This window comes from Lepisma saccharinum, chromosome 3 (genome assembly GCF_977018435.1).
Source record: "Lepisma saccharinum chromosome 3, izLepSacc3.1, whole genome shotgun sequence".
Classification (NCBI taxonomy): Eukaryota; Metazoa; Arthropoda; class Insecta; order Zygentoma; family Lepismatidae; genus Lepisma; species Lepisma saccharinum.
The window spans coordinates 123,341,030-123,360,399 of record NC_139231.1 but is presented as its reverse complement, the minus strand read 5'-3'; the positions used below and the strand labels follow the sequence as shown (position 1 = coordinate 123,360,399).

Genomic DNA, 19,370 nt, shown 5'->3' with positions numbered 1-19,370 from the left:
ATAGTGCCACGCCACGTTTTCAAATGTAATCGAACCCGGAACCGCTCTCACTACAGATGAGCTCTTCTCTTTCAGTCAAGAGTGTCAATTATGTTATATCAATGTGTGTCTGTGTGTGTGTGTGTGCGCGAGTAGGCTTAGCTCTGTACCCTCCAAATCAAAAACATTACTGGGTCACTGCTGGAGAGGATAGGGTTTCCAAAAGAAGACAAGCCGACCTCCCTTGCGGAGTGAACCACACTACAATGTCAAAATCCTGTGTTCGAATCCTAGGCTTGGGCATGGGTGTTCTTTGTGAGTGTCCCTTCGTCAATTTCATCATATGACACCCATCACTCACTCGTCTTCATCGTCGCGATTTTCCAAAAGAAGCAGAAAATCAAGTTAAATTAAAATCAAGCCAAAAAGAGACAAGTTTAACACTAGGTGTAGTGCAGGTGTATCCCGGTGTCAGACCGGTGTAAGGAAATGACGTCCAACCAAGTAGACGAATAGCGTGTTCAAGTTCAGATGATTCAACAAATGCATTAAACGTTTATTTGATTAGTTAGCACGTGGCCACACACCACACAATACAACGCTCCAGAAAGTAGTGCAAACAGTGCAGACACCAAATACACTACTTAACACTAAATCAACGAAGTCGGTGTTATACCGTGTAACCAGTGGCGTGCCCAAGGAAAGGTTGGTGGGGGTCATAACCGCCCCTTTGGCTCAGTAATCCTAAAGAAGCGTCAATGGCAGGAGAAGGTGACAAAATGAGGATTGACTAAAAGAAAAAGTGTATTTAACCCCCCTTTCGAAAGTTCTTGGGGCACCACTGCGTATAACCAACTAGATGTGCGAGTGCAGAGAACTAGACGGAACTAATGTTAAGAAAGGTTGCCGATTGCGTCGAAACCTGTTACCGCAGTCAGTCAGTGGCCTTGATCTTGGCACTAGTTGGCGAGCAGCTGTGCGAAGCGGACAGGATTAACGTAAGCTCGATGTTTTAAACTTAGCCACCAGAACTCGCGGATGCTGTCGTAAGCTGTACCACGTGCACACCAACGTCCTTCGCATATGTACACTAACTGATCCATCGCGGATGGGCAATTTTTTTTCTGCAAGCCTTTCCTAGCTTGTTTTGTGTTGAAGGAATGAAGGGAAAATTGCTGTTATCTGTGCTATTCTTCGATAAGACAAACGTTGTGTAACCCGTAATCATTCGTTTACGTCAAGCTGTTTCGATTCATTCTCATGAGAAGTGGAACGCGAGTGGATTCAGCAGAGAGAGTTCGGCCTAATGAATCACTGGTTAAGTTTGGCGATTCCCGAAGTTAGCCTTGTTGATAGGAACTCAACATCATGTAAGTTTTCTTATGTGCAGTTCATGTTAGCAACTGATAGCTATGGAGTGAGTGTTTTTGCATCGCAGTTTACATGTTTTAAGTTCTTTATTTTATGTTTTCCAGTAACTGTCTGTGAAGATGTATATTTAATTTACGGGAAATCGAAAGTTGCCATGTTTCATTCTCGGTGGAGGACATTTCAGTGAATCAGTTCGAATTTTGTATTCCTTGTTTCCTTTGTCGCAGAATACCGCCCTCTGTGACCACGAAACCCACCTAACACTGTAAAAAAATAATTTTTCGGACGGTGAAATCACAGGCGTCTAGGTCGCATAATTATGACTTCATCGTAAGAATTAACGGAATTGCATCAGAGATTTCACCATTCCAACTGCGGATCAAGTAGCGTAAATGAAACTGCTATTTCATCATAATATTAAGGACAATTACCTGCCACAGCAAGAGCAGTTATAATATTGTTATTTTGTATAAATTTCCACTGTACCAATGATAACATTATTATATCTTAACTGCTAAAAACATATTATTTTCTTGAAGTTGGCAAGCATAACTCTTGTTTTTAAATAAATAGAAAACTGCATTTGAGAATATACGACACAATACAAATACGTTACTTTTATTACTAAGCTTTAAATTATACAGTAATGTGGCAGCTTTTTTGTTTTATATCATGGTTATTAATAAAAGTAAAAGAGCATCAATGCTGTCCAGGCTGGGTTTTACATAATATTATAAATTAGAGGCCCGAGGTTAAATGGCCTTAAATATTAGTATGAACCACAAATCTCGTCCTCAACAATGGCTATCTATATCCATGAAAAGGGAGGGAGAAATAATCATTACAGAGGAGAAAAGAAAAGTAGGGAATATAAGAAGGGATTAGGGATTAAAGAAGTAAATTATGTAGTGAAAAGGGAGAAAATAATCTCCAGAAAAATGTAAGCTAAAGAAAGGCAGATATAAGTGGAATGAAGTAGCAAACCACAAATTAAATAATTCGTAGGCTTAAAGGAAATGGACAATTGGAAAATCAGCACACAAAGACTCAAATAGAGTAATAACGTTACAAGAATACTGAATATTGTAAAGATGGTTACAAGTTAAAAAATTGGACTGATTTTAATCCTCAAGGTTGGTCAAAATTAGATAAGCCAAACACAATTTAGAAGATTGATTGGTCTCATTTTAATTTTACTTAGCTTTCTTTCAATTTTGGCTAATCGCGAAGATGAAGATGAGTGATGATATGATGAAATTGATGAAGGAGCACTCACAAATAACATTCAGGCCGGGATTCTTCATGAAAGTCTGTAAGATGAACACATATAACGAATAAAATGTAGAGAACATGACTTTTGGTCCGTTTTTAATTCATTTTTTTCTCCTACATAGTACCAACTATTTTACGTGCAATATCCTTTATGAATCAAATGACAACCGTCGAAATATCCTAAATGTTATGCAACCTACATAACTCTGTATACACAAAGAGAGAGAAAGAGGGGAGGGGGAGATAGAGCAAGCAAACAGAAGAGACATAAAGAAGTGAGGAACTTAGAGGGAAGGGATGAAAGAAGTGCATTGTTCAATCAATCTTGCGACAGTCAACAACCAGCGTCTCACTTATCGCAGACTGATTCCATGTCAAATCACCCAGGATATGACACCAACCGATTCAGATTTCAATGAAACTTGCTGTATTTGTTAATACTACCAAGGTATGAACACATGCAATTGTTTTATTCTGTAGACCTCATAGTTACTGAGAAACAGGAGGCTAAGGTTTCAGAATTTTACACGGATCTGTCATTTCCGAGGTCATGATGGTGTTCCTACTTATCTCAGAGTCAAATCGACATATCACTTTGATTTTTTCCCTAAAGGTCATAGATATATGTATATTCCATTTAAAAAGTTGCCACCAAGATTCCTTTGCGATGAGAGTCAGAAAAAATCTTGTATTTTTTTATAATGTTGATTTTTTTTGTGTCAACGTCTGACGTTACTAAAATTGCATTACCACTAAAAGGCAGAGCAGTTATCATACCAATTTATTTTCAAATTGAAGCTCAAAGAATGTTCTGAAAGGTTATAAAATAAAATTAGTGACATTTGGACTGCTTCTATTAATAAATCTTCATTAAAACAAATTTTATGTACATACATATGGTCCGTGCCAAATCACCACAAAAAATAGCTTTACAACCCAACCAATTCAGATTTTCATGAAATTTGGTAGGATGGTAGAAGACATAAGTAACTTTATGCAAAATTTTAGCCCTCAGTCATACACGATATTCATACAGCAGGGTTACCAACATTATAAGAAATGTAAAATGTATATGCTTACAAACTTTGCTTCCAATTATGGTATAACTTTCATCTTGGGCTTGCTTTGAAGCTAAGGGAGCATAGTTTTCATAAAATATATATTTATATGAAAATATTGAAATTTTCACTTCAAGGTCATATGATGTGACTTTTGACCTTGCTTACATAAAAATATGTAGGTCCAATTTTGTGGGGAATAAAGTATGTTATACAATTAAATGCAGTCTCTGTTTGGTGTAAGATTCATTGAAATCTGAATTGGTAGGTGTCATTTGGAAATTTTTCTGGGTGATTTCATGCGGAATTATAAGTCCGCACTCATATTGAAGACACTTCGTGTTCTGACGTCACTGTGATATGCATTCGTGGTTAGGTTATGCTTGTTAGGTAGTTCTCTCAGCATAAGTATGATGAAATATTTCTGGAATTGACCTAAAAGTTATTATTTATGCTAAGATAACTAAACCTACAAGCCTAACCTAATAACAAAGGAATACCGCGATGACGTCAGAACACGGTCTTCAATATGGGTACAGAAATGAGACCTTTAAAACCATTGGCAACGCCACAAAATTTTCCGAAAGGGATAAACATAATAAAAGGACCATTTTGTTAGGGAAAGAAAAGAGAATGAGAGAAGCGATAACGAGTGAGAGAATGGAAGAATATTAAAGGAACCACAACATACAGAGAGAAAGAGAGAGATGGAAGAAGGGAGATGAAAGAAATGAAGGAGTGTGACAAAAAGGGAGAGATAGAGAGAGGAAGAAAGAAAATATAGAAGCGAGAGACAGAGAAAAAAGGAAAGAAAGAAAAATAAGAAAGCAAGAAAGAGGAACAGAAAGAATGATAAAGAAGCGAGACAGATAGGAAGAGGGGGGAAAAAGAACTAGAAGAGATGAAAGTAAGTGAGAAATAAAGAAGTGAGACATGCAGGGATAGAGAACGAGAGAGAGAAAGAGAGCCAAGAGGAAAGTGAAACAGAAACCGGGAGGAGAAAAAAAGATGATTAAGAGGGAGGAAGTAAGCAGGCAAAAAAAGTGATGATAATCGAAACTCAAAATAATATAGAAGGCAATATACTATATATATATATAAAATAGGAATACATAAGAAGATTAGACAGGCATTTTATTTCTTCCAAAGAGAGCCAAGCGGCCTTCCTTGACCCTCTCTCCTAGCCTCTATTGTTAAACCTGCATCTAAATGCAGATTAATTTGTATCTGGATATTAGATATTTATTAAACCCAGTATCCTAAAACCGTAAATTTGAAATTTTATTAGCCACGATATAATAGAGTTGAATGATTGATTGAGTTGGTGTTTTAAGTCCACTTTTTGCACAATAAGGCTAATTGGGACTGGACCTACAGTTTGAAGTGGGATCAGAACCACTATGTGCCTGCACGGGGTATCGAATCCGGGACCCCTTGATTACAATTACAAGACGACGACGATTCCACTGCGCAATCGGGGAGTCCCATGATATAATAGAGAACTATTGGTGCAAAACGCACCTTCATTAACATATCGTGTCGTGGCATAAATTGAAGAACTGGATGTAACTGGTTTGAACAAGTAAGGGTGCCTTCGTTTTGAGCACGACAACAAAACACTTGCAATTCGCAATTCTTGCTTGTACGCTTGCGACCTCGTTCTCTGCAACCGGATGTGAAAGTTCAAATTCGCTGGTGGAATTTCCTGCGTGTATGTGGATTAGTTTCAAGAGAGCAGTGGCGTATCAACCTCCAATTGCCCTAACAAGAATACGTAGCATTATAGAAAATATGGAAGCCTTTGACATTTTTGGAAAAAATCTTCTCTTTATCTAATGTATTCCTTCCACAGTGCCTGCCAGTAACCAACATGTATTTCTGCAAGCCATCACTAGGATAACCCTGCTCTTTATTTTTAATATGGTATATTTCATTTGTCTATTGTGCGTTGTTATGCTTTATTAAAAGGTTTACCGAACAAGAAACAGGATGTGACTTTCCATTAAAGATACTGTATTTCAAACATGTATTTCTGATGGATCAAAATTTTAATGGTAAAGCGATGAAGCCTTGCTTCCCTTTTAGGAAAAAAACATTATAGCTGGTGACGAAGGCAGTTTGCACCCTGTATCAGGGTGGAAACGTCACGTGTATACCATGGTGTATTTTTCTTCCTTTACGAACATAAAGACTGCCTTGGTCAGCAGCCTCAGTGTTTTCCTAAAATTTTAATAACAAACTTAAGGCATGTGATTTGAATGAAGCAACATTTTTTAAATGTGTGGTTACAGACAGACAGTGGGGGTGATTGGGTGCCAAAACTGGGGAGCGGAGGAAAGGACAGTTTATTTTTTCTTGGTAGACAAGGATTAGTATTAAGAGGTCAAAGTGAGAGGACAAAAAGATACAAAAAGTGGGGAGGCAACTATCCCCACTTGTCCGTCCTAACTACCGACGCTGCAGATAGACTAACTTGGAGTCAATACACTTCAAATATGTCTAAACACAGAACTTGAAATGCATCAAATCAAGTATATGCACTTTCGGTACATCAATTGACACATTTGAACGTGTAATTTTGTTTTTCTTGAACAATGATCGTATCTGGCCAATTCATAGGATGCACTTTTGGTACATCACACTGAACAGCAGCTGATAAAAGTACACCTTGATGCATTTCTATGTATTTTGATGCACCGAAAGTGCACCATTAGCAGTTTATTCACATTTATGTGTTTCTGAAGTCATCATGTATGTGTAGTTTGACATATTTTTGGTTCTGTGTATGTAGCTACCGGAAAACTCAACACTTCATTTCAATCTCTACTAAAATGAACTTGATTTTATGTTATATTTACTATTTGTATTATTACTACTATTGAGATAAAAATTGCGAGTGCAGAGCTGGAAACAAGGGTACCTCGCAACTCCCCTACAATATACCACCTTAACGACAGTGTAACGGAATACCCAGAGCACATTTCGCAATACTATTAGCTAATGTTAGATAACTATTTCACCTTTACTGAGTATTGCAATGCAGGCATGAATAAATAGCAATGACAAGGTTAACGTCACGCTAGTTGCCTAGCGAGTTGTCCGCACGCTTCCGCATAAGTAAAGAACCAGTTAGGAGCAACTCTCAAATTTACGACCAAACTTTATTTATGTCTCGTGCCAACTCCTCTGATGATATCCTGACTCCTGTTCAGTAGAAAATCCTTTTTAAGTTTAATTTGCCATATGATGCTAAAAGTTACTTCTATTTGTATTGACAAATAGGAAGTATCCTAAGTGGATTGTAAACGGATCTAAGACGCTGAAATTATTCTTAAGTCACTCCGACAGTTCCAAAGTTAGGTGATACGTACAGGTTCTTTCAGGTCGTAAAGCATGAATATGTTGTCGGAAGTGAGACACACGTCACCAGAAACCGGTGCTATGAAGAAGGTGGAACGAGTAACTTCATCTGCCAGTGATTGGCATGTTAGGTTGGAGCCGTGACGTATAGATGGTGGTGCTTTTTAGATATGAAATAGAATTTTGAATATATGCCTACATGCCTGTATTTATATACTTACAACTTGTAAGTAATGTCATATTAATAATTTCATTAATTCATTCATCGTTTTCTGCTTTAATCGGTAGGTTTTTCACTCCAACATCAACGCTTTCCCATCTTACGTCTTAGATTTCATGTCAGTGTAGGATCTACTTAACTTAATATCATCTGATGCCTTCTTCCCTAAATACTTTCCCCATTAACCATTCCTTGCAGTGTGTTTTGTAGTAGGCAGTTTCTTTTTATTTTCTTGATCACTCTCAGCAAGCATTGCTCTTCTGTCGCCAACTCTTTCCAACACAGGTTTATTTCTTCCTGTGTCTGTCCATTTCACTTGATCCATTCTTCACTATGGCTACATTTCTAAAGCTTCTAGTGCTTTTCATCACTTTTCTAGAAGGGAAAAGGTTTCTGCGTCATACAACATTCCACTCCACATAAAACACTTAATTAATCTCGTAGTTGTTTGTTCAAAGTTCTACAAAGCACTTCTACTAGACTTTCTTTGCCATTGCTATTCTCACTTTGACTTTCTGCCTGCAGTTCATGTCACATTCCAGGTATGACATGTCAATGAAAATTGATCATTGTTAGAGTGATAAGTACAGTACAGTACTTCAAAACAAACACTTCTTACGTTTTTCGAGCGTGTGGACAATGTCGAATTTGCTGTAGAAAAAAAACAGACTGTAGGAAAGGAATTAGAAAAATGTCCATAAAAACAGTATGCCTTAAACAGTCACAGATAACTGAGTTTTCCAATGTACAGTAAATTAAGTTATATTAAGACTGGCTTTATGTTTCATACAGCAGTATATTTTATATTTTGTTTCATTAACGGATTCTGTGCCAATGAAACTACTTCTGACTTAGGTCTTTTTTTCTCTCTGTCACAATTAAGCTCAGAATTAACCTGCTATTAACTTCAATTCAGGTTAAGGAAAGGCAAGGACCATTTTGCTGAATTCATAGGGGTTCGTTGTATGCGGAGTTGACTGTGTAATGTTTTCAGAAGGCTTCATTTCTGCCATAACTAGTGAGCTTGTACCCTTGAAAACCCAAGCTAGAACCATCACTGCCATTCCCATGTCCATTACGTCTTTTCCCCTGTAAACGCTTTTCATACTTGGAAAACAGCTTTACAAGTTATGAAATATATAACATCTTGTTAAAACAACGCATTGCTGTGCATCAGTCGTGCACCTCGTGAACACAGCATGTCGTAATGCAACTGGAGCTATTTCGTGAAGTGTTATTGCCCTCGTGAATTGCTGTTGCAACAACGTGGTTGCAAATCTTTATGATAACCATTTACTTTGAAGAATGAGTATAAATATACTAACATCACGCCTTCAAAGCTCTTCAAACAAAGTTGTCGAGAAGTTTGCCTTCCTCAGGCTGGAAGAGTTATCAAGAACATAGATAACGATTTATATTATAGGGAGATTTGTAAGCAGTGTTGTATGCGAGAGGGAACTTAGAAATGATTGCATCAATCTACTGAGTCGCAATCTACATAGAAAAAGAACGTTGAACATTTTATAGTTGACGACCTGTATCTTTGCGAGTGACTTTGGCTATTCCGCGCAGTAGAGGGGAGAAAGAGAGATGGCACCTGTACTCTATGCCGGTAATCTGTGTGGCAAGGCCGCACATAAAAGTAGAGAAGGGGAGAAAGCTAATGGACGGACGAAGCTGCTGCAAAGGCAGGTAGCGGCAGTCGTTTTCGCCCCTCCACGGAAACTCGTTCACTTACACTTGTCCGTTGGTCGAGTCACTACTTGCGCAGAAACATGCATTCGTTCGTTCGCTCCAGAGATTCTCGAGACAGTATACTGGAAGGGCTGTGCGACATCGGTTGAATATTGATATATCGAGTAGAGATGTATCGAAAATATCGATGTAGACTGTAGTTCCGTTTCTAGGATCTTTAACAGATACGACGACGCATAAATTAACAATAACAACTATCTATTACTGCCAAACGGTAAGTTACAAAGATGTACAATTTCTATAACGTCTTCACCCCGAGACCGCATAAATTTTGTACGTAAAGCGATATACGTGAGACGTAATTCTTCTCAACAACACGTACAAGGGAAGTGGATCACAAGGTTGTTTATGAAGTTCAGTAGCAGCCGTCTCGGGACCAAACTTGGGATGTAAATATGAGATTCATTGCCTCTGAATACGTGGAAAGGAAATAAAATAATTGTCCGTTCCTGCTTTATGAAACAGTGGCGTTATCAAGGGGAGTTGGTGACGATCATGACCCTGTAACGAGTGCACTCACGGTCCCGAAATGACGTGTCATTAATACCCCGGCACGGGGCCAAACGTCGTTATGTGTACGGGAGACCGGTCGTGACTCTTACGGTCCAGGTTTTCAAGTTCGGTACTGAGACGGTCGTTTATTGTCGTACTATTGCGAGGCTGCGATAGAAATATAAAAAATATAATTAATATGTAATTTGGCCTAACCGTTATTTATAACTTAACACGACCTCTGTGTAATTATAGTCCCGAATCCCGCCTAACAAAGATATAAACATTGAAATGCGAATTCCAAATATGAAGGACTCGTATCATTTCGGTTATCTTATCGAGGCCGCGGGGCACAAGGCGGAGACCGAATCAAAGAGAACATAATATCTCACATGACAAGGTCCACTCAATTTCCAAGGCCATACAAACACCATCGCCATCTTCATGAGATTAGCTAGGGCTGAATTATTGTTCGGTCACGTACCCAGGCAGTGTTGAAGAAACGCGATTACATAAAAGGCCATGTGTTGGAATTATCGTAAAGCCTAATTCGAAATCCCTCGTGCAAATACAATGAAGGGTACGTGATAATATGCCTCTCTGTATTACAGAGCACATGGGGAAGGGGAAGAGGTTAAAAGCATAGGCGTAACTTGGCGGAGGCAAGGGGGCACTTGCCCTCACCCTTAAAGTTTACAAGCTAATTTTATTAACCTCCTCGGAACTGAGAAGCAAAGTAATGATTTCGCAAATTTAAGAGTAACAAAAACAGTCCTGGACGCTATTTTTATGACATAATTTTTTTTTGTTAAGACTCATGTTCGATTTACCCCTTCCCACCTGCTAAAGTTTGGTCTCAACTCCCAAATTACGTCAATTGGTAAAAGTACGTACGTGAATCTATACGCTGTGGAGTAAACGAACGAAAGCAAGTAGTAGCCCCGTTCGGCGGGCCAGACAGCTTCGAGTCGGCTTGAAGATCTTGCAAGTTTAGCGTTCGGCGGGCGGAAGTTGACGTCACGTTTTAAGGAGTGAAAGCGTCCGGCCATTCAGACGGCTTACAGCCATCTTGCAGCCGGAGCAAGTTAAGGAAAAGTTGACTCGTTTCGTCTGCACAAGATCTTGCAAGATTGCGGCGTCCGTGGAGATATGTGCGATTTGGGATAATGTTATTGCGGGGATGGCTATAGTTATACATGGCGATGTCTGACAACATTCTTTGTACTCAAGATAAATAAATGATCTTTGAAAATGTTGAAATATTGGTTTGAAGTGAGAGAAGTTCATCGTTTTATATGAAGACCTCGTTCACTGAATATCTCGTCTGCTTCAAAGAACGAAGAGCGTGACTTCGACACAAGATTTGAACAATACAATCTACTTTAATGAATGCTAAGTATATATCCATAATGAGACCTAACGTGGTAGCATTTTTTTTCTTTTCAGAACAAATATTTTGATTGAACTCGGAATATTATGAAGCTGAATATGAAAATGAACACAATTATTTTTAATAATTAAATACAATCGTATGACCAAAGATGATATACCATATTTACCCCCTTTCCGAGAATAGTAGCTGCTTTTTTCATTATTTCCTAAATATAGTTATTCTCCGTATTTTTTCCCTTTACACCTTGTATGCTAGTTGTTGCGTTGACTAGTTTCATCCACAGACCGCGTACGACTTTTTCTGTCGTCCGGAGATTCAGCTAAGATGATCTTAAGCCGGAAGTTGGTAGTCACGTGTTTCCTCTCAGATGCATCTTTCAGTTGTCTGGCTCGCCGAATTGGGCTAGTGATCCGAGAGGGCTTGACCAGTGAGCGTATGGGATGAAGAGAGATTGATTACATGGAGGGGCGGGGGCAACGCTACTACAGCCGTTTGAACTGCTTCGCTTCGCCCACTCGCTTTCTCCCCTTCCTGCAGTTATGCGTGGCGTTGCACCACGGACTCTTGGGACAGGCTGTAGAGAAGAAATTGTCGATTTAAGATGCTTTTGGATACAATTGCGCAGGAACGAGCAATACAGAAATAGCGACATGTGCCAGTGTGCGTCGGCCTCACCCAATGATGTTTATATGGCTAGCTGACTCCGCCTCTCCTCAACGGTCGCGGGTGAAGCCACTCGTGCATGCAGCCATGTACGGCAGGAAGAGTGGGTCCCTTCATTGGGAGCTATGCTTACGAATGTTAATTTCGAGGTTTTTTTTCCAGTTTTTGTGTTGGGAGAAATGTTGTAACGATGAAAAATTAATTCGTAGAAGTCCGAGTGCATTCGGAACATCACCAGCTGACTGCGCGGGTCTAGCCAGCGAGCCTATGAGCAGTGTACAGTGTGAGCAATAGAGTTAGCTATAGGCGCAGAGTAGAGATGACGTCAGCGGATCACTTCTTGATTGGAGGCGTCGGGAGTTATGACTCGCTCCCAAGGTGCAAGCGCAGAACGGCCAGAGCTGTTACGGAAATAATATCACTCTAACACATTGTGAGTTGCTTTTATGCAATAAAATTCATTCACTGTTATTAAATTAATGGAAAGTCAGGCAAAAATACTTCCGGACCCCCAAAAGACTTATCGAGTACTAATAATAATGTAAATGTCCTTGTTTACCACTTGTTTATTTATTTCCACCTAACTTACTGGAAGGCAAGGATTATATTGCGATCATGCGGCTTTATATGGAAGTACCAAGGAAGATTTATGCACACCACTATTTATAATAATGTGCATATATTCACGAACATTTCGAAAATTCGATCTAACATAGGTTTCTCTCAATGCTTCTATTCTGTATCTTTTTTTATAAAAATATAAAAGGTAAAGTGTTCCCCTGTGCATAGCACCACGCCATGAAGGCGTATAGGGGGTGTGGGGGTAACGCCCCACACTTTCTTGATCCGGTCGTGAGTGGGGGTGATGTGATCAGCATCACGCCCCTGACCGCCTTTACCCCCCAGGGTTTCCCCCAGGTACCCATGTTATTCGACGCTGGGTAGGCGCCGGGGCCGCTTCCACCGTTAGAAAAGTTCCCGGATTTGAACCGGCCGGGGATCGAACCCGGGACCTTGAGCATGGTAGTCAGACGCGTTACCGACTGAGCCACCGCGGCCACATAAAAATATTCCATTCTTTATTTTATTGTTGCTTGCCAGAAAAGTTACTATTACATAAGTTTTGTTGATCGTAATTATGCGCTCGCTAGATATTGAATACAAGCTGTTACATCTCTATTCTTAAATCTGTTCTTTTTATCTATTCATGTAATAATAATAAAATATTAATTTATTTACACATTATGAGTAAATCTATAAATAATATTAACGTATAATTTTATATATTATTGTCATTATTATTATTTCTGAATCACTTGGTTCAGACTAGAGCGTCCCCGATGGCGCATTGGTAGCGTCGTCGCCTTGTAATCAAGAGGCCCGGGTTCGATACCCAGTGGAGGCACATGGTGATTCGGATCCCACTTTAAACTGTAGGTCCAGTCCCAATTAGCCTTACTGTGCATAAAGTGGACTTAAAACACGAACCCAACTTGGTTTAGACCCTCAGCCTCTGAAATATATTTCTGGATACGTGCCAGAACATAAAATATACCATTCAGTTCGCTCAATTTATTAATAAATAATAATAGAAACGTTTGTAATGTTAACGGGTTTTGTACATCGAAAATTCTTTGAAATTGCCCAAAATACATGTTAATTTTACATTTTCCAAAGAAAAAACCTCCCTTATCTGTTTTAACAAATAATTCCAGCGATTTTTCAAACTGCGCAGCAGCTATGAAAAACATTACCACATTTATTCCTCTTAAAAGAGAAATAATTACCAAAGTTGCATTTTGTTTGATACGTTAACCAACTTCCAGGGGCTATCAAACTGTGTAGCAGTTACGAAATAAATATGTCGCCATGAAAAAATTCCATGCCATGATTTAAAAAGAAATGCTTGTCTTCCTTACCTTTTTTATAAGAAGTTAACAGATAATTCCCGGGGTTTACAAACTGTGTTGAGGCTACACACAAAAATACCTCGATCTCAAGTCTTGGGAAATATTAATAACATATACGTAGTTTGTCCCCAGAGGCCACAACTTCATATAAATATTTGGGGAAAGGGGGGGGAAGCAAGATTGACGATATTTTTTACGCATAATGTATATACTTCTTGAGGAATTGAGAGGGGGGAGAAAGTGCCTCACTCTCCTAAGTCAGCGCCTATGCTTGTCTCACAAATAATATAAAATTTAAAAAATATGTAGAGCGAGACACGAACTGGCTTCCTTTCACGTATTCTCACATTTCTAGTAACATATACATAAAATAGTTACGTATTAGAAATGTAGGTACACAATTAAAATATACATATCTATGAAAAGAAACATCCGACCCAGGCTCTTCCAGGGTTATGCAGTTATATGCGCTGCAAGAAATAACCATAACTACGGCTATCGCGCATACAGCCAACGGGTTCTTGCGGTACACGGAGCACTCCTGTGTGGCTTCACTCGTCCGCGGCAAGTCAGCTATCTACCTATTTATATATAATTGGCCTCACCCAAGGCGTAGTGATAAAGCACATAGTGATTCGGCTGTTCTCACTTTACACTGTAGGTCCAGCTCCGATTTGGCCTACCGTGAGTAAAGTGGACTTTTGCGATGTAAAGACATGAAGAAGAAAAAAGATTCCCAACGCTTAAAGCAAGCAACCAGTGTAGCCTATATCTTTTCTACAAGAACATAGTAACAAAAAACAACAACACCATACTGCAGACTACTAATAAAATAAACGTATATGTTACTGTACGCTTTACAACTCCCGTCATACGAGACAACTTAAGACATGTCTGGCAATGTAAAAACATGGCGTATCTTTACAATACTCATTTTATGGATATTAACTTCAAAGATTGAAGCAATACAAACTTACATGAGCACTAAAAACAAAAATCGCCATGCCTATGGTAAAAGCTGACCCCTGTATAAGGGCACTCTGTATAAATAAGGGCAACTTAAAGCTCCACAGAAGATTTCCCTTAGTCAGCGTCCAGTCAGCCAGTAAGTACCTTCCAATACTGGGACCTCTACACCCCAAAACATGTATGGATTCTATCGTATTTTTGTTTATTATGTATCACTTTATTCCTTTTTTGTCAATCGCGACGATGAGGTTTAATTGGCGAAGTGCATAGAAACTACAACTGCATGGAAGCAACAATTTTTGATTCGAACTCAGGACTTGTACGTTTGCAGCGTGGTACTTGCGAACCACAAACTTCTTTTGCTGCATAAGAAAAAATCAATGGCCTCCCCGATGACAGTGATAACGCCGTTACTTTGCAATGAAGGAGCCCCGGATTCGAACTCCAGTGGAGGCACATTGCACAGTGGTCCACTTTAAGCTGCATATCCAGTCCTGATTAGCCTATGGGTACAAAGTGGATTTAAAACCAAACTGACAACGTGAACATAATTCTATGTTAGGTTAACGAAAGGTTTCCATCGTAGTACCCACTACATAATCTGACGTGTAAATGATGAATTACTTGTAATATTCATCTCTTCATCTTCATTCTCACTACTAAGTAATGAAGGAAATGGATGTTAACTTCACTGTATCTGTGAACATTTAATTACTCCGATTAATTTTATGGCAGTTTTATTGTACATGTCCTCTATAATCATCTCCTTTGCTGTTATGGCGAGACATTATGGGCTTAACCTTCGAGTAACTGTCTATTGTTATAGTTATATTGTCTTTATATTACGAAATCAATAAAGCATTTAATTAGACTTAGGTACTTCCGTTCTTGGATACTAAGTTACGCAACGCTGCGCTGTGAAGCAAAGCCTGCCAGGAAACGTTTTATTGCGCGAGATTTTATTTGAATTATAATTTAATTATTCATAATTGAAGAACGAAAGAGATTGACGTGGGTTTGAAATTTAATAGTGGTAACTATTAATTCTCAAATAATACAAAAGAGATACCTCTGTGAAGCTATTACAGCCCTTCGATGTAGTCACCAGCATTGTGTACAACAGTTGCCAGCGATGTAGAAGTGGTAGTATTTCTGTAGCAGTGCCTGTTCTGTTGATGGTTTCAATGGAGAGGTCTATTGCCTGAAGAATCTCTGGAACAGTTCGGAAGCTTCACCTTAATGATCAAATCAAAGTCACAGGGGCTGGTAGAGCATCTGCTAGCCCCATCGAGCTAACAAATCAGCCACAGGTTGCGCTACTTGCGCTCGAGCATTGTCCTGCAAAATGATGGGAGGATTCAGCAGGAAGTGTCCCCTTCTTTCGCAACGCAGGTTGTGTGGGAGAACAGCCACGGGCTGAACCTCGCACTTTAATAAAGAAAATTTGAATTTGAATGTTCCAAAAATGAACAGTAATACTGCGCATTGATGGTCTGTCCTGGCGGTACATGTGGTATAAGTGAGAAGCAACTGTTCCGTTTCATGGCGTATATACAGCAGTGTTGCCACTATTAAATTTCGAACCCACGTAGATAGATAGGTTATTTTAGCTGAAACACAAGAACAAGTGATACAAGTTTCTTTCTGAAGAAAGATTCACTACTACAGTATATGATTGCAGATGTGTCCAGCCTATCAAGAAATAACAATTGATATACTTCTTATTTTTATATCTTTCAGCTAAGCATACTCGAAAATGAAGTCCAAGGATTCTTCTAGACCGCAAAAGCCTTTGAAACCTCCCGATGGGGGTTGGGGTTGGTTGGTAGTCCTTGGTGTGAGTATTGTGAACGTAAGTATTCGCTGTCTTTTCCCTGTCCATTTATTTACAATTCAAATACTATTTTGCTGAAGTACTGTGACAAATTCCAACAGAATTTGGAAATCACTCGCTACATAGAACTATTAAAATTATAAATATGCACATTTTCTAACTGAAGGGGCAGGGGGCATGTGCTGAGGTAAAGAGGACGCCGAACGAGCAAAGCAAGATTGTAAAGAGTAAACATCGTTGGATTCTGTCGCTATGTTTAAAAATTTAATATGCATAATCAGTTTGCAAGGAAATAGTTCTAAAAATGTTCTTGCTCGCTTCGTTCGCAGTATTGTCATTTATTAAAGAGTCATATTATTAATACTACTTCAGACAAGCAAGCGCGCACCCATTCACTGATATCCCATCGATGAATTGGGCACCCCCCAAGATGAACTCCGAATTACACGTACGACAATAACCATACAAATACAGTTAAAAAATATTGCGCAAATGTTTCTAATTTCTTTATAACTAGCTCAAGAATTGCATGAAATGATTCCTGGTAGTAGGTAATATGTTTAAATTTTGTGTTTTTCAATGTCACATATTGTGTCTTATCTAACGATTGATTAAATCAAGTACTGAACATTATCGGAAAGCAATATTCGAAACGTTACACTGAAATGTTAACATTATCACAAAAAATCTATTTTCCATATTTTCCTGCATTTGACATCTTTTTTCTATTGAAATGTTACGTGAAGGGAAAGGGGGGTTAATCTCTGGAAATATCTATGAACAAATTAAATTGGGCGAATATTTTAATAATGGTTCAAAATATGCACTTAACATCCCCAAAAGTTTCCAACACCCCCCCAAGGGAAAAATCCTGATAAACCCCTGTGGTAGACTCCGGTAAAAGGAGAAGATTAATAGAAACAAAACTGAAGTGAATGCATCCAGTGGCCATTGTCTCGTCAACGGGTACCCTAACATAAGACACCAGTGGCGGTGATTGGGTTCCAAAACTGGGGTTGGGGGGTAAAGTGCCAAAACTGGGGAGGCAGAACAGTTTACTTTCCCTTAATTGACAAGTGTTAGCATAGTGTGGGGGCAAAAGTGGAAAAAAGTGGGGGAGGGGGGCAACTGTCGCACCAAATTGTCGCCCCTGTAAGACACTAGGGTAATGCCATGGAATGTTCCCCTTTGTAAGTTCTATAGTGAAAAAAGATATCAATCTGTTTCGAACAATATAAAATTACGACAACAGTAAACGTTAGTAAATGGGAAATAGTATTTTTTCAGTTACATTGTAAACAAGAACGTGACCAATAACATACTAAAGCTTGAGGATATGAACAAAAATTTCCTTACCTGTAAAATTCATGACTGTTCGGTAGACTCCGGTCAAAGGACAAGATTAATATTACTTTTATTTCAGTACAATAAAAATAAGCATAAAAGTTTCAAGCATGCATGATTTTATCTGTACGAAATCTTCACCAGTCTATATGATTTTACAACTACTTATGTGTTCTCCACACTGTTAAAACATGGCTGACATATTGTGACATAATGTGCTGTTCACGGATCCTCTTATTGAAAAAGATACCAACTTAACTAAATGCTTATGACATTTTGATCCTAAGTAGTTATCACTTTATGAATCTTGCTGATGACACACAACTATTAATTCTGTACAATTGGACAATAATGATAAAGAAATGCTAACCTACTGTTTTCTTCTGGGAGCAAGAAAGATATTTTCAAATCACAGAAATATGATTTTAACAGAGTTGTGCCATCTACTGAGAAATTAGAAAGCAAAATATCGAAAAGGTCTAGATAACGATATCATAAGTGAAGTATGAAATTAAATGCTTTTCCTTTAAGGGGCAGTTTTGATGACGATAATTAAGTTTTTCTACCTAATGCAGTATAGTTTTGCCACAACGTAAATGGACAAATCACGTGGCAACAAGACATTTTCCGTTCTCATTGAGGGTCATACCAGTGTACAGCCTCAACGGCGCAATCTAGGTTGAAAATTCAAGCATATTAGATTGAAAAGCATATTTCCCAACAACTTTCCTCTCTTTCTAGTTTTCGCTATCTCCACTAATAACGGTGTTGTCCTATGATACCGGACTTTTTAATCATCCTGCATATTGTGTAGATCTAGACCTAAAACAAGCCATATTTTGAAAAGTGGAGAAACCAGAATTCGTCCATATTTCCATTAGCCACCGAATTCTGATAGCTTATTCGCCACTTTCGTTGTTTTGAAGTGCTTGCTGTGCACAATAGTGTAAAGTGTGACGGAAATGCCGTTTTGCAAATTCCCCAAGCTTTGCTGACGTCGATTTCGCTTCGAAATCCGTTTCTCACCTTCTAGGAGGAAAGTATCCCAAGTAGGTAATGTGGTTCTCATCTTCAACAGTCCACTTCAAATGTTAGCTTGATAAGTGTACGATAAAATGTGAATGTTACGTGATTATTAATAGCTAAACCATCTGTGATAGAAACTGAAGAATGCAGCATATCTACCTACCCACTCTGTCACAAGCACATTTATTATTCCTAGATATTTCTCAAATCTCATCTTCACAATTATGATCGCTGCAAACTTCATTTAACCTCGTCTCGATATACATCCATTCATTGTCCAATTAAATTGCATACTGGTACCCTAACATAAGACACCAGTATCGGTGTGGGTTCGAAAACTGGGGGAAGGGGGGGGGGGGTAAAGTGCAAAAACTGGGGAGGCAGAACAGTTTACTTTCCATTAATTGACAAGTGTTAGCATAGTGCGGGGGCAAAAGTGGCAAAAAGTGGGGGAAGCGGGCAACTGTCGCACCAAATCGTCGTCTTTGTAAAACACTAGGGTAATGCCATGGAATGTTCCCCTTTGTAAGTTCTATAGCGAAAAAAGATATCAATCTGTTTCGAACAATATAAAAATACGACAACCGTAAACGTTAGTAAATGGGAAATAGTATTTTTTCAGTTACATTGTAAACAAAAACGGACCAATAACATGCTAAAGCTTGAGGATATGAGCAAAAATTCCCTTACCTGTAAAATTCATGACTGTTTGGTAGACTCCGGT

The 19,370-nt window shown here is 38.8% G+C and overlaps 1 protein-coding gene across 1 annotated transcript in view; it reads left to right on the top strand.

The window, feature by feature from the left end:
- The first annotated feature begins 952 nt into the window (after positions 1-952).
- The window catches only part of LOC145985663 (uncharacterized), a 64,114-nt gene continuing 45,696 nt past the window's right edge, over positions 953-19,370 (top strand). Inside the window, exons 1-2 of the mRNA XM_083119733.1 lie at positions 953-1,349; positions 16,183-16,294. Of these exons, the coding sequence (XP_082975859.1) occupies positions 16,199-16,294 (96 nt within the window). The 5' untranslated portion in view covers positions 953-1,349; positions 16,183-16,198. The remainder of the gene's footprint in view (positions 1,350-16,182; positions 16,295-19,370) is intronic.